The following is a 15,998-nucleotide window of genomic DNA, read 5'->3' as shown; positions in this document are numbered from 1 at the left end:
TGATTACTGGTCGGTTATGATCCTAATCCATAGGGGCGGTTTTGAGTCGTGATAGAGTGCAAGACACAATAAGTGACACCGCTTGAGCACACAATGACCCCCTCCCAGAAGTTCAAACCTGCAAAAAATTGTTCGAGTGCAAGAAATACCACTCGAGCGAAGATACCACACTTCTAGTAGTTTTGCAAACTGTAAAAGACCGCTCGAGCGCAAGAAAGACCGCTCGACCAAACAGGCAAAAAACTGGGCAAAAACTCTTTGAAAAACTAATTTCTCAACCTGTTTCAAACGCAATCACAATTCCTAAACAACCAAACTCAACTAATACTAAGATGAAAATGAGATGAACAACAATTAAGGATATGGATTCTCATATTCAAAAGTAAGAAATAGGTTGGGTCTAAACCAGAACCGTTATAAATTTTAAGTATAAAAATTGAAAAATGCTATATACCAAGAATTTGTAGTCTAAAAATCATCCAAAAAGTAAAATATATTGTGTAAAAAAATTTTAATATAATATGGCTCACATCCAAAATGAATGTGATCTATTGATTTAGTTTTCTAAGTAATTGGTAATTTTCTCAATTTGTAATATATGGGAGATTCTACAATACAAATCCGTATATCAGAGGTAAGTTATGACATTTTATGATATTGATATTACTTCGCGTTATAATTAAACTGCTTTCAATCATTCAAAGGAACAATAATCATAACCACACACGATTTGAGACATAAATATGATTTTCCAATCATAATTAAAATAATAACCACAATATATTATAATTAAGCCACAACAAACACTATGGATAATAATTAAGTTACAACCAACACGTTATAACTAGAGAAAAATTAAATTAAAGTCTCGTTTGAGAACTATGTATTTTAGCTAAAAGGTCGTTATAAGTTGCCACATCACTTTTTTTATTTTTCTTTACATCTTTTCGTAAAAAGTCAAAAAATTACTAAAATAGTCTGTTCCCAAACAAAATCTCAGTGTATATTTAAAAAATAATTACAGATCAATAAAAAAATTATAAATATTAATAACTAAATTCTTAAAATTTTCCATCAACTTATAATAATTTTGTGGGAATACCATTGGGTGGCAATTTTCCGTTATAACTAAAGGCCACTAAATTCATAATTAAAGATATTTTTGTTGATAATTAATAGTACAATGCTCTACATAATTTTTTACGATGTGATTGATAAATTCACCGGTCAGTAATTGGAAAAAATATTGAGATTACAATTTAAGTTCAACAAATTTTTCCTAGTGACATTGTAAGTTATATATCAAATTTTAATTTTTTATCATATCATGTAAAATAAATAAATAAATAAATCATGGAACACCGTGTCACTAAAAAAAATTATAAATAATTAAAAAAAAATAAAGCATAAAGCATATAAAAAAAAGAATAAAGAAGTCCGCGTCCAATGATTAACAGTTGCCTAGCTGTGAATCCGTAAGAAACTAAGCAAGCAAGAAAAGAGAGAGAGAGAGAGAGAGAGAGAGAGAGAGAGAGAGAGAGAGAGAGAATGACCATGGCTGATGATGTGCCTATTTTAATTTTATTTCAGAAATTACAATCTGTTCTTGTAGTTCTTGCCGAAGGAAGATTTATCTTTCCAGGACTAGCAAATCGCGTGGACGTTGCCTTGTGTTAGGTTTTTATTCTTGGCAATCCCGTTTGACAAAACTCCTTTCAGTTGTAATTTTATTCGCTCTTGTATTTCAGTGAGGATATGAGTTTTAGATGCGAATCCAACCCGAATTGTGCCTTGCAAAGAAGTTTGTGATGTTAATACTTTCAAGATTGCCACTTCGCTGATTATGAAAGGAATCAAGCTGCCTGGTCAGCTCGTGGGGGTCCAGGGGGCAGCACCCCTTGGCGGGTTTGGGGCAGCGCCCTGACGGGGTCGAGGGCAGCGCCCCTGAAACAAAATGCAAAATTGCATTCGAAGTTGCATGTCCGCCCTTGCTCACTCAAGCAAAGGCTGCGTCTGGCAAAAAAACCTGAGAAGGATGAATGTACGCTCGAGCAAAGGTTGTGTGGCTCGAGCGAAGCCACTTATGGAAAAACACGCGAGATTAGTTCCTCGCTCGAGCGAGAGAACCTTCGCTCGAGCGAGCTTCACAGTCTCAGATTTCTATAAGTACGTGTTTCTGTCAGATTTTAGGATTACTTTTTCAGATCTTCTTTTTGGATATTAAGGTTTATATCTGGGGATATGTTGCTAGTTTTCTTTGATGTTTAATTGAGTATTCAACTCATGGGTTAAGAAGAATACATCAAAGGTTTGTTTGTTCATTCTATACAAAAGAGAGAGTTGTTCTTCGGTGGATTCTGAAGAATTTGAGTCTGAAGCTTTGGTGGATTCTGGAGTGGCTCATCGTCAAGACAATTCCGAAGTGAAGACGGGGTTGGAAGAGACACATAGGGGTTGGTTCAATTCGGGCGTGGATTCGCTAGGTAATTGAGAGTATACCTGTGCAATTCCTTTATATCTTCTTAGTGGATTGTTTTGTGGCTGTTGCCCGTGATTTTTTTATCACAATTGGAGGTGCTCCAATTGTGATTTTTTCACGTAAAATCATTGTGTCGATTTGTCTTGATTGTTTGATTGGGATTGTTATATACTGCTTAAAATTGATACATAATCACAAATCAACATCTAGGGGATTTCTAGATTTTTCACCTTGAAAGAACTCAAACATATTTTGATCTTCCTCCATGCCGAAAACAACAATACCACTAGCTTCGATGAGTCTCGGCTTCGTCTTGGCCTTGGCTTCTTCACACTCTTTACTCTGCAGAATATATCATCGAATCTTTCCTCCTCAACACCCAACAAAGGAGACCATGGATCCAAATCCGATTCACCTACAAAATGAATAAAATTGTACGAAGCTTCAGAGATGTATCCACTTAATTATTTCCACATCAACATTGACCGGCAACACAAACAGACCAATACAATATCCTTGATTATAAGAAATTTAATCAAACATTCGCAACGCATGAAAAAATGCAGCACGATGTACTTGTTGGACGTGGAGATGTCGAGAAGGAGTTAATAGCTTAATTGACCGACAACGAGGAGGAGAAAAGCCTCTGTGTGATTTCTCTGGTGAGCGAAGAAGTGCTTGGAAAGACGGCACTGGCAAGGAATGTCTACAACAGAGTAGACATTCAGTAGCATTTCCAGTGTCGTGCATGGCTCCACGTCGCCAAAGATTTCACATACAAGGATCTGTTGCTTGCAATAATCAAACAGATTCCAATATGTGGCGTATTGGCTGACGCGGAGCTTATGAGTGAGCACCAATAGTTGGCTTTGCTTTTCTAGATTTTAATGGAGCTCAGGTTTTTAATAGTATTGGATGGTATCTGCACCAATCATGTCTAGATCATGTTAGCACTCCCTTCGCTGTTGTCGCGAATGCAAGCAGAGTCATCCTCACTACGCGCGACTCTAAGCTTGCATCTGAGGTTGACCCGTGGGGTCACCCATTGAAACTCATGAGCTTATTTGGTGAGGAGAGTTGGGAATTGTTCTTGAAGGTGGTAAATGGGGCAAATCATGATAATTTGAACAATTTCAAGGTAGGAATTGTGAGAATATGTTGCGGTTTGCCTCCAGCAATTGTCATGCTTGGAGGATTGTTTTCGAGCATACAACCGAATGATGAGTGGTCCGGTGTAATTGATCATCTTTCACAGTACTTGGGGGATGATGATCAATCAGTTGATCTCTTGACTATCGTAGCTTTAAGCTATCATGAGCTACTGTATGTGTTAAAGCCGTGTTTCCTTTATTTGACCCTCTTCCCTAAAGCGTATGAGATTCCTACGCAGAGGTTGTTGCAGTTGTGGATTGCCGAGGGATTTATTCAAATATCAACTACTACTGCGACTAGTGTCCTTGAACTTAAAGTTCTGGCCAAGGCATATTTGGAAGAACTAGTATCGAGAAACATGATTGAAATAGCCACATGGAAAGAAGACGGAAGCCCCAAAACATGTCAAATGTCGAGCTTTCTTTACAATGTCTTCTTGCCAAAAGCCGACGATATAGGATTTCTTCAAATCCACCATTGTAATTCACATGTACATGAGTCTAATCAGATTATTCGGAGGCTTGCAGATCATTATGTTGGGGTCAAGTCTACTTTGGAGTCTCATACTCAACATCTATGCTCGTATGTTTCATTCGAAGCCCAAAAACAAGGTACATCTAATAGAGAAGTCGGTACATTGCTTAACACAATAATTAGTAAGAGGAGATCTAGAGGTATTTTCCTGATGAAAGTGGTTGATCTAGAGGGTGTCTACAAACCTTTGCTACCCGAGAAACTCGACTAACACTTACAGAACCTAAGGTCCATAGGCTTGCGATGGACCGGTCTAGAATCTTGTCCGGAATCAATTGGGGATCTACCATGCTTGGAGACTTTAGATTTGAAGTATACTAATATAACCACTTTGCTGGGTTCCATTTGGAAGGCATAGAACCTTCGACATCTCTTTATGAACGAGGTGTCAATTGCGAAGCCATCATCAAAAGAGTCTTCACCGACAAACCTTCAAACCATAATGGGGCTCCTGCTTGGTGCTAAGGACCCTTATGAATACGGTTTAGACTAGTTCACCAGCCTTGGAAAATTGGGATTGTCATGCCATCCAAAATCAGCAGAGAAAACAGCCAAGTGCATATCAGGACTTGACAAACTCCAAACCTTAAGATTGAGATCAAAAGATCGATTTGGTCAACCTTTAGACCTCAAGTTGAGTCCTTTGAAGGACCATCAGTCTCTTTCGAACTTATATTTGTTTGGAGTGATAAAGGATGGGATTAAATACCTTCCCCTGAATCTCAAAGTCCTAACATTGTCAATGTCAAAACTCATAGAAGATCCAATGCCGGTGATAGGGAAGCTGCTGCCTCAACTGAACGTCCTCAAGATTCTTGCTTTCTCTTATCTAGGGTCGGAAATGAGATGTGTTTCAGGGAACTTCCCTAAACTCCGCGTCATGAAATTGTGGATGCTAGAAAACCTAGTTCAGTGGACATTGGAGGGAGGTGGCATGCCCCAACTTGCGGAGTTAGAAATTAGAGGTTGCAAAAAATTGACGAAGTTGGATGGATTAGAGCACCTGCCTGCCCTGAAGGAATTACCTTTAACAAACATGTCGCCGAATTTTGTTGCAGATGTTAAAAAAAGGTTGGGAAGAAACATTTTACTCACCAATGAGTGGGAGCCTTCGTCCCTCGCATGTAAGTTTTTTTCATTTGTAATATACTGTTTATCATTTTTTTTTTTAATGAACCAAAAGTGAGCAAATCACTAAGGATCTTCTAATTATATTAATGTTTTTAATGAAGGATTAATGCTCGTGGATACTGGAGACTGGAATAAAATGCAGTTTTAATTTGGAGTCAAGACTTTCAATGACTTCAAAGAGTTTATTGTAGACTGTAGACGCGCCCGTGGGCCTCATGCTACAGTTCGGACTCGATTTGTGTCACGGTTCTAAGTCTGAACCAAAGAGTCCAAATCTGGCAAATCGTTTTGAGAAACAGATTTTTGAAAAAGTAGTGCCAAACATGGACTGCTTTGCCAGATACAGAGTCGCCACCTAAATATTTTAAAATGGGGAAATTTAGGAAACCCTGACTCGGTGCCGAAGGCCACATGTCCGTCATCACCGGAGTTGTCTCGGCTCGGGAGCTTGGGTACGATCGGGAAAGGTCAGCTATGAGCACCCCCTCTCGACCGGTCCGAAGACCGGCCTCTACTAACCGTGATATCCAGTTTTGAAAACGTTATGTGTTCTTATTCCAATTATTAGCCTAGCATTACTATGTTATGCGCGCGGCAAACAAGTATAGACCGAATCGCCCAAATTGGAAATAAAACATTTTATGTTCGTTTTGAAAATGGTTTGCTACTCGTAAGTAGGCTAAAATGCAGGTTTTGCCACCTTCAAGTGGGCTTTTGGAAAAGATGGTTTTGCCACTATATAGTGGGCTTAAAAATCGCAGTTTTAACGCATTATCCCAATTTAAGCAATTTGACCTCCACCCACAGGCATTCAAGCAGTTTATCTCATGTAAGCACTTAGCCGCATGGCAAGCATACTGTCATGGCAACACTCACACGCATGCTGGATGCTAAAGCAAAAATACTTACATCGTACTCCGTGCCAAAACAGTAAACTAGTTAGCAAACATGCATGTCCTAGTTCATGTTAAAAGTGGCTAATGCATCACATGCAAGATGCGATCTAGGCAGGCTCGGCTAGCCCTAAACATGGTATGTGAAAATGCACAATTATCACATATTCGGTTTAGAATTTGAAATACAAATGCGGTTAGCGTGATGTACCGAGCCTAATGTATGCAATACAAATGCATGGATGCACGCATGCATAGCATAAGGTATGCTAATTTCAAAAAATGCCCTAATCTACCATCATAAGCGGGTAAATAAAAGGGAAGAAAGAAATGGGGATTGGAAGACATACACACCACCCACACACACTTATTATAGATTTGCCCTCACTCGGAGGGCCCAAATAAATATTACAGTCCCAAAATAATAAACAAATAAAATTATTACAAGATTTCTAATTTAATTTAAAAAAAGATGGCAAAGGAAAGAAGAGGGCAGCCGCAGCCTCTGCCTCGGGATGTGCGAATGATGCATGCTCGAATCCGTCTCGCCCGGAAAACCCGTACTGTACTCCTGCCGCCTCTGTTTGTACTGCCTTGTCTTTCTGAAAATTGCCAAAGTACTGGAGCAAGTTCCTTGCATCCTGCAGAGCACCACCGGCCGGACAGAATTCCCACCGGCACTTCACAATTCCCATCGGCATTTTTTGGATTCCTCGGCACTCCAGATATTGTCGGTCGGCACTAAATTCTGCCGGTCGGCAGAAACTTCCTGCAGAAGACAATTTGACAGCAAACAGAGAACAGACAGTGCATGGCATGGGGTTCTCAGGTACATGTGGGCATGGTTGTGCTTCTTATCATGTTTTGAACTCAAAGAAGCACGACCCTCGATCTTTGAGCCATCAATGGAGCATGATGACCCAAGGGATCAAATTCGCCACTCAATGTAAGGATGCATGCAACAAACAAAATGAGATCCGAAGCCTTTTCATGTCGAAGTCAAAGGCCCCGGTGACCGAGAATCAAGGTACATTGCATCACTTGGAGTATGAATGTCCCTTGACCCTCATATTTGGCTTGACACCCCAAGCCAAATGATGCAATGCATGTTATGCTCACAAGGCTCAAAATACAACATAATGCTAAACATGCAAGATATGCCAAATGTTATGCAACAAAAACATGGCAAGTATGTAATGTCAACATGCAAGATGCAATTGGGATACAAACATGAACCAATTTGCCATAAAGTTAGCATTAGAATAGCACATTAATGGGACAATCATGCAATCAATCATGAAATAAGCATGCAAAGGGGGCCTCGAAGTGATAAAGGTGCAGACCTTTATTCACCTCAAAACAGCACCAAAAGTGCTCAAAATGATGGACAAACAACTCATGTTAACAAGCAAACTTATGATCCCAAGGTCAAGGCACAAAAGGGGACAACTTTACTTCCAACAACAAGACCAAGCTATGGCATGATTAAGACAAGTAAGGACAGATTTTTTTTATGCAAAATGGGACCCCAAAACCTCCTAGTATGGCAGCTAAAGATGACTCCCAAAAGGCATATGCACTAAGGCTCATTCCTAAGCATAAGAGGGTACACCCTCAAGGCATAAAAGAGGCCATGCATGCACACATACAAACATGATCCTTGGGCTAAAATGTGATCCTAGATGATGTCAAATCATGAGGATGATTACAACCATGCATGCTAGAGGTCAACATGTTCAAAGCTTTTAAGCCAAAATGCAAAGCAACCCTAACAAACATGTCAAGCATGACCAAACGGATAGCCAACAGACTTTAAGCATGGAAAAACGACACTAAAAGCTTCATGGAACTAAGCCAACACACACAAGAATCATGGCCTAATCATGAGATGCGCTTCTAAGCAAAATGGAGCAATACAAAGCAAGTATTACAAACATACAAGGAGGTACAAATCCAACCAAAAATAGAGATCCCACATGACCTAAAAACACCCAAAAAGTTCTGAAATGAAGCAAGAACCAGGCAAGCATGCATGTCACCCTCTTGGGCCACAACTCAAGGAAACAAAATCATAAAGGGAGAGGGGTGTCCCTCCCCTATGCAAGACTTCAAACCAACCTTTTTGACACTAAAAATACACTGATTTTCAATGATCAAAGGACCAAAACACTGAAGTGAACAAAACCTTATCAAAGAGGCACCAAAATGGACCAAACAAGGCCTAGAAGGGTGAGTTTGCACTCAAACCACAAAATGACCTTAATGAAAGTGCTAGAGCAGGAAAATACAAGCCCTTTTATGTTATACACAAGGGCTAAAACAGCAAGCAAGATAGGTAAAAAACTATTGCAAGTTTGGGGAATATAAATCAAGATGCTCACCCTTGAAGAACCTTTGAAGAACAAATGGTCTAGCCTCCTTCTTTAGATCAAAACCAGTCCAAAAACTCAAGAAACAACCCCCCAAGTTCCTCAATCTCGGAGTAAGGTGTGATGGTGTGTGTAATGGTGCAAAAGTAATGTAAAAACCACCTTTTGAGCTAAGAAACACACACAAAGGAGGAGAGAGAGGGAGGTATAGAGATAATATGTATCTATATCTCCAAGGTCTGGTTTTTGGTTGCAAGAGTCTAACCTAGATCAAAGAGGAAGGGCCTCTTCTTATAAGACTCCCTCTTGCAAAGCTTATACAACAAGCTTGCTTAGAGGCAGATCCCTCCATACACGTGTATGGAGGGGGGAAGAGTTGGAGCCAGCTATCACAGCTGGCACAAAATATCTCCATAAAGTGGATGAACAGTGGTCGGCTGCCCAAAAATGCCATTTCGGCAAAAAACAGTGCCGACCGGCAACAAACTATGCCGACCGGCAATAAAATGTGCCGACCGGCAAACAAAAGTGCCGATAGCAGCAAAAAACCAGCCAGTGGCCTCTAGCCACTGCCGGTGGGGTGTGAGGATGGTCCACAAGCCCTACCCTGCCTCTCAAAGGCAAGATGCATGTGTTTGGTGCAAAACCAGACACTAAACGGTTGAGTTCGGAGATCCTGAGGTAGGGCACGCGAGCCGAGACCTCCGGGAACTCCAAACGAACACAAACAAGGATAATCACCGAGTATTCAAACGGTGACGTCCAAGTCTTGAGGACGGTCAAAAATGGGGTGTCTACAGTTGCCCCTCTTTGACAGAACTCGAAAGTCATAACAATGACGGGAGTGAATGTCAAAGCCCAGAGACGACCCATTTTTGACAAGGCCGAAGACTTAGACAAACATGCAAGACAATCAAGATATGCGCCTGAAGGCAGGGGCAAAATGCAAGACAATGCAGAGAGCCGGACATAACTTATGATCATGCAAAGAAAGCTGTAACGAAGCATACATGCGACAGTTTTAAGCTAGCACACATCAAACTACACTATAATGCAGAAAGGATGTAAGAGAATTATGCCATTCTCAATACGTCTCACTCGGGAGATACAATACTTGTGCGGCCCGTCTGGTTGCATCAACCTCAAATGAACCGTACATACAATATCGTGCCTGAAAAGAAAACAAACTTAACAGGTACAATATCGTTAGCAACATGCAAAGTAGTGTACTCGAAATGCGTGATAGCGCAAAGCAAGTGGGGAGCATGACAATGCATATGGAAATACAACTAGGTAAGTGGAGCAAGCAGTCTACGCAGGCGACGAAATTGATCATAAGCATGCGGCCTACGCAGGCAATGGAATTGACAAGTATGCGGTCTATGCAAGCAAAACATGCGGTCTACGCAGGTATTGAAATTGACAAGTATGCGGTCTATGCAAGCAAAACATGCGGTCTACGCAGGTATTGAAATTAAATATGCGGTCTACGCAATCAAGACATGCGGTCTACGCGGGTAATGAAATCGATAAATCATGCGGTCTACGCAAGCAAAACATGCGGTCTACGCAGGTAATGAAATTAAACATGCGGTCTACGCAATCAAAACATGCGGTCTACGCAGGTAATGGAATTAAACATGCGGTCTACGCAATCAAAACATGCGGTCTACGCAGGTAATGGAATTAAACATGCGGTCTACGCAATCAAAACATGCGGTCTACGCAGGTAATGGAATTAAACATGCGGTCTACGCAATCAAAACATGCGGTCTACGCAGGTAATGGAATTAAACATGCGGTCTATGCAATCAAAACATGCGGTCTACGTAGGTAATGGAATTAAACATGCAGTCTACACAATCAAAACATGCGGTCTACGCAGGTAATGGAATTAAGCATGCGGTCTACGCAATCAAAACATGCGGTCTACGCAGGTAATGGAATTAAACATGCGGTCTACGCAATCAAAACATGCGGTCTACACAGGTAATGGAATTAAGCATACGGTCTACGCAATCAAAACATGCGGTCTACGCAGGTAATGGAATTAAACATGCGGTCTATGCAAGTAAAGAAAGGATGTACCATTACATAGCATAATTGAAATAATTTGTGGAGTTCACAAAGCATGAAAAGGATATGGGGCGGGGCATTCTTCACACGCATCGAGGGTTGCTCGCAGAAGTTGTGTCCTGAGGTCAACTCGAAGGTTCACGTTTCAAAGGTGTGATTTCCCGTATTGTGAGGGCGTCCAACGACGTGGCTGACCCGAACAAAGATGCGGAAGGTGCGTTAACCGCAAGGGGAGTTTCACTGGTATCAATTCTGATACTTGGCTACCCTGCCATTCTACGTTTTATTTTCCTTTTTACTAGTAGTTTAAGCACATTGCACTGCCTCAGGCAGGTTTTATTTTCTTTCTTAAAATTCACACACTTTGCAAAACATGTGATGGGAATGAAACAAATCATTTTATTCAAAAGATGTTGCATTTGTGGATCTTCTGTGCATCGCATCGCAGGGTATCACACCACAATGTGAACGAAATTGAACTCATTTTGGAAATTTGCCATCGTAATAATCAGGTAGTGAACCGACTTACAACTCAATAAGCAAAACAAGGACATGACGCAACCAAACAAGTGTGAATACAACTTGATAAACAAATCAAGAGCTCAAAGAGAGCGAAATACAACTCGATAAGCAAATGTTCAAAACTCGACAAGCAGACAGGCGTGGCTCCGCAAGAGTCGATCGCCGGGGAGGGGTTGGAGGTGGTGAAGTTCCCCAATTCTTAGCATAAACAGCTCAGAAAACCAGAAGGAAGTCTACCGGCATGGTGTAGGGACCACCGGCTGCAAGGAATGGCTACCAGCCATGCGTCTGTTTTGTCGGCAAAATAAAATGGCCGGTCGGCAGAGTTTTTGGCCGGCCGGCACTGAATGAGGGGGACCACCAGAATGTTGACACTTGTCCCCCACTCAACCTTATCTCCTACAAAAGATCCCAGCCTCGTAGTTTTTCTCATTTTCACACTGATTCGCTCCAATGGAAGAGTTTCTTGCCCAAAATCTGACAGCTTGGATTGCTAGCTTGAATGGCTCGGAAAAAGTGAATTTCCGGGGTTTCGGCATAAATGCACTATTCACGCTAGGTCGCACCCCATTGCACCTCCCGTTTCTTCAAGCCGCGGCAAGGTTTTGGAATCCGGTGACACATGTCTTTAGCTTCGCCGGGCAAGAGATATGTCCTACTTTCGAAGACTTCCGAGCCTTAATGGAGTCCGAGCGCGACGAGGAACTCCTGTCCTAACTTAATTTTGGTCATGTCCAATCCTTAGGGCGCATGTGTGGACTCAGCATGCGTGACGCTCGGTCCCTGATTTGTGACGGGATGCTGGACATTCCGAGTTTGGCTAATCGATTTTCTGATGCTGGTGATCGCAACAACCATCACTGGCAAGGCTTCCGGCGACATGCCCTCTGCTTGTGCATGCTGTCCCATTTCCTGTTCGTCTCAGGGTCTGGAGGGGCTAGTATCCGGTTGATTGAGGTTGCCCAAGGCTTGAAGGAGGGCAAGAGCTGTATTGCCATGGCTCTGGCCGAGACGCTAATGGGCTTAGACGCCTTTTATCGTCATGAGACGTCTAGATTGGCGGGGAGTCCACTACTACTACAGATAATGTTTCCCACCCAATCTCGCATTTATGTATTGCTCACATCACTCGACCCTCAAGCTCGGTCTTTTCTCACAAAAACCCTATTCTCACTCTTCTCTCCTCGTACATCTCTCTATTCTTTAATCTCTCATTTTTCAATCCCTCCCCAGGTGTGGCTGATGGATAAACTGCAGGTTGTGGACTCCTGCCCCGCATATTCAGCTCGCGTCTACTTCTTCCGGCATCGTCTAGTCAATGCCTTGGATGAGTAATGGTGGTTCGCTTGGATGTGCCACTTGTCCGCAGACCGTATTGCTTGGCGGTGCCCTTGGCTGAACCTTCCGGCAATGAGTTACAATATGCCTCGGCGGACTGGGATTCAACTGGTTGGTCTCACTCACTGTGTATTCTATTTCCCATTTCGGATTCGACGCCAATTTGGCCATGATCAAACCTGCCCGCCAGAGGGGATAGAGTATCCTGCTGCATTCCCAGCCCGGGGCGCGCAGCTTGCTTGGCAGGCCACTGCGTGGAGGATGAGAGAACTCCTGGCCCCCGCTCCTACTTTCAGTTGCACTTTGCCTGACGAGTGCATAGATTGGCTCAATGAAGAAGCACAGATCGGGCCCATCTTGGCATCAGAGGCTTCGGCCAGCTCTGGGAGGGGGTGCAGGAACACCTGACTTGACTATGCCATAGATTTATTGCTTTATTAGTACTTTCAAGTTTTCTCTTATGAATGTAATAAAAAATAACTTCAATTGTGTGTAAGAGCAGGAGAACTCTGTTTTGAAATCAAAGAAATTGAAAGTTGTGGCACTGAAAATTTTCCACCTTGGTCCAAAAATGGTCAAAGTTGTAAAAAGATTATTTGAACAAAGTCAGCTTATATTAAAACTTTTCAAAGATATTTTTGATGTGGATCAGAACTGGACACGCCTGAGATCTGTCACTCGAGATGCACAACCCCAGATTCCTGCAACTAGAAAGTTGCCCCTAGTCTGAAGAGCGCCGCAGCACTGCATAGCAACGGAAAGTTGCCCCTAGTCTGAGTGGCACCGCACCGGAGATTCCAACGAATGCTGATGAACAAAGATGACTGAGATGATCAAATGGACAAAGTTGATCGGGGAAGTGTTATAGCTGAACTTCAGGATGAAGCTGCCTACGTATCCCAAACATGGGAATCAAGCCTCACGTAGTTCCGGCTGGGGTTCACTCGAGTATTTTCACTCTCCTTTTGCGCTCTAACTTTTGCCAAGGCCGCCCTTTGCGGGTTTTCAGCCTTGCGAGCTCAGTTTTTATATTTTCTAATTTTTTTGTGCTCTGACTTTTGCCTAGGTCGCCCTTCCGGGTTTTCGGCCTAGCGAGCCTCTCAAGGGTAGTATTTCTTCAACTTGTCCATGTTGATCGGTTGGGAAAATTCCAAGCCATCTAAGTCCATCAGAACCACAGCTCCACCTGACCAGATAGCTTTGATGATGTAGGGACCAGTCCAATTGGGTCTGAACTTGCCCCTCGGGTCGTGGATGGGTGCTCGGTTGTCTTTGAGTACCAAATCCCCTTCCTTTAGATTTCTGGACTTAACCTTCTTGTTAAAAGCCCGAGCAATCTTGCGCTGATAACTCTGAACGTGGTACAGTGCTTTCAGCCTTCTTTCGTCAAAGAGCATAAGTTCTTCGAACCTGCTCTGCTGCCAATCTGCCTCAGCTATCTGACACTCGGCCAATACCTGTAAAGACGGAACTTCAATCTCAATAGGTAGAACAGCCTCCATTTCATAAACTAACGAATACGGAGTTGCTCCGGTAGAAGTTCTAATTGAAGTCCTATAGCCCCACAGAGCAAACGGCAACTTATCTGGCCTATCTCGATAGGTCTCCACCATTTTCCGCAGTATATGCTTGATGTTCTTGTTGGCGGCCTCAACTGCTCCATTGGTTTGCGGCCGGTACGTAGATGACTTATGAAAAGCCACATTATACTTTTCCAACAAGTCGATCACTTCTTTCTTAAAGTGGGATCCATTATCCGAAATGATCTCGTTTGGTACCCCGTAGCGACAAATGATGTTGTTTCTGATGAACTTGGTGACGTGTGACCCTTTCAACACCGCGTATGATTGGGCCTCGACCCACTTTGTGAAATAATCTATCGCTACCAGGATATACTCATGTCCGTTCGACCCCTTCGGGGTAACAGCTCCGATCACATCAATCCCCCACACGGAAAATGGCCACGGGGACGTCATGTTGTAAAGCTTGGATGGTGGGATGTTCATACGGTTTGCGTGGATCTGGCATTTGTGGCATCGCCGAACAAAGCCGATACAATCCTCCTCCATGGTCGACCAGTAGTAACCCTGCCTGAGGATCTTTCTGGCCAGCATTACTCCATTCATGTGCGCACCACACTCCCCTCCATGAATAGCCTCCATTAGGCGCTTCGACTCTTCAGCTTCTACACAGAGCTTATGCATTCCCAGATGACCCCTTTTGTACAGCTTACCTCCGCAGATGATGAACTGAATAGCCATTCTTCTAATGGCCCTCTTATCCTTGGCGCTTGCCCCTAGTGGATACGTCTCCTTTTCCAAGAAGTTCCAAATATCGTAATACCAGGGGTTGTCGTCTTGGGCCTCATCTATGGCAGAAATTGACTCGTATGCTGGCGCAAACTTCTTATCAATGATGACTGGACGCATCCAGACTCCCGACGGGATGTCTATCATGGAAGATAGAGTTGCTAGTGAATCTGCGAACCTATTGTTCTCTCTTACGAGGTGGGTGAAATTTAGTTTCTCAAATCGAGGAATTAACAAATCCAAGGTTTGGTGGTAGATTATCATCCTTTCCTCCTTGACCTTCCAGTCTCCTTTTGCTTGAGACACAACAAGATTTGAGTCCCCAATGACGTCCAACCATCTTACCCCTAGTTCTAGGGCTGCTTCCAGACCAGCAATACATGCCTCATACTCTGCCTCATTGTTCGAGACTCTGAACTGGAGCTTGAATGCTAAAGGGATACGGGAATCGTCAGGCGCTATCAGCAACACCCCTATCCCATACCCATACTGGTTTGACGCTCCGTCAAAGTACATCGTCCAAGTTTCATCTTCGATGTGCAGAATGGCTTCATCTGGGAATAGGTACTCAACCGCTTCATCCCCCTTAACCGGGTGGTCGGCAAGGAACTCCACTACCGCTCTCCCTTTCACCGACTTGCGTGTTACATACTTCAAGTCAAATTCGGAAAGCAATAGCAACCAACGAGCTAGCCTACCCGTAAGTGCTGGTTTCTCGAAAAGATATTTGATGGGATCCAAACATGAAACCAACATTACAGAGTGAGCTAACAGGTAGTGCCGCAGCTTCCTGGTAGCCCATACCAAGGCCAAGCAAGCCTTCTCGAGCGAAGTGTAGCGGGTCTCGTAATCCAGCATCTTTTTGCTCAGATAGTAGATGGCCCTTTCCACTTTGTCTTCTGACTCCTGTGCGAGCATGCAGCCCATGGTGGTCTCAGTTACCGAAAGATACAATATCAACGGTCTCCCCGGTTCTGGCGGTGACAACACAGGCGGGTTCTGTAGATACTCTTTGATCTGCTCAAAAGCTGCTTGACATCGGCCGTCCCATTGGAATTTCTTTCCTTTCTTCAGGAGACCAAAAAGTGGTTCACAAGTCAAGGTTAATTTAGAGATAAACCGTCTTATGAATTGCACTTTACCTAGAAAGCCTCTCACCTCCTTTTCAGTCCTCGGTGGTGGCATTTCTAAGATG

General features: G+C 43.0%; 1 protein-coding gene across 1 annotated transcript; it reads left to right on the top strand.

Moving 5' to 3' along the window:
- Nucleotides 1-3,533: 3,533 nt before the first annotated feature.
- Nucleotides 3,534-5,431, top strand: LOC145821479 (putative disease resistance RPP8-like protein 2). Its single transcript, XM_082918001.1, has 3 exons — nt 3,534-4,242; nt 4,705-5,236; nt 5,398-5,431. Exons 1-3 carry the CDS (start codon nt 3,534-3,536, stop codon nt 5,429-5,431), a joined length of 1,275 nt encoding a protein of 424 aa, XP_082774127.1.
- Nucleotides 5,432-15,998: the final 10,567 nt, after the last annotated feature.

The sequence above is a fragment of the Camellia sinensis genome, chromosome 3 (assembly GCF_055761805.1).
Source record: "Camellia sinensis isolate YWXY chromosome 3, ASM5576180v1, whole genome shotgun sequence".
NCBI classification, from domain to species: Eukaryota; Viridiplantae; Streptophyta; class Magnoliopsida; order Ericales; family Theaceae; genus Camellia; species Camellia sinensis.
Note: the sequence above shows the minus strand (reverse complement) of the source record. Positions and strands in the feature narration are given on the sequence as shown.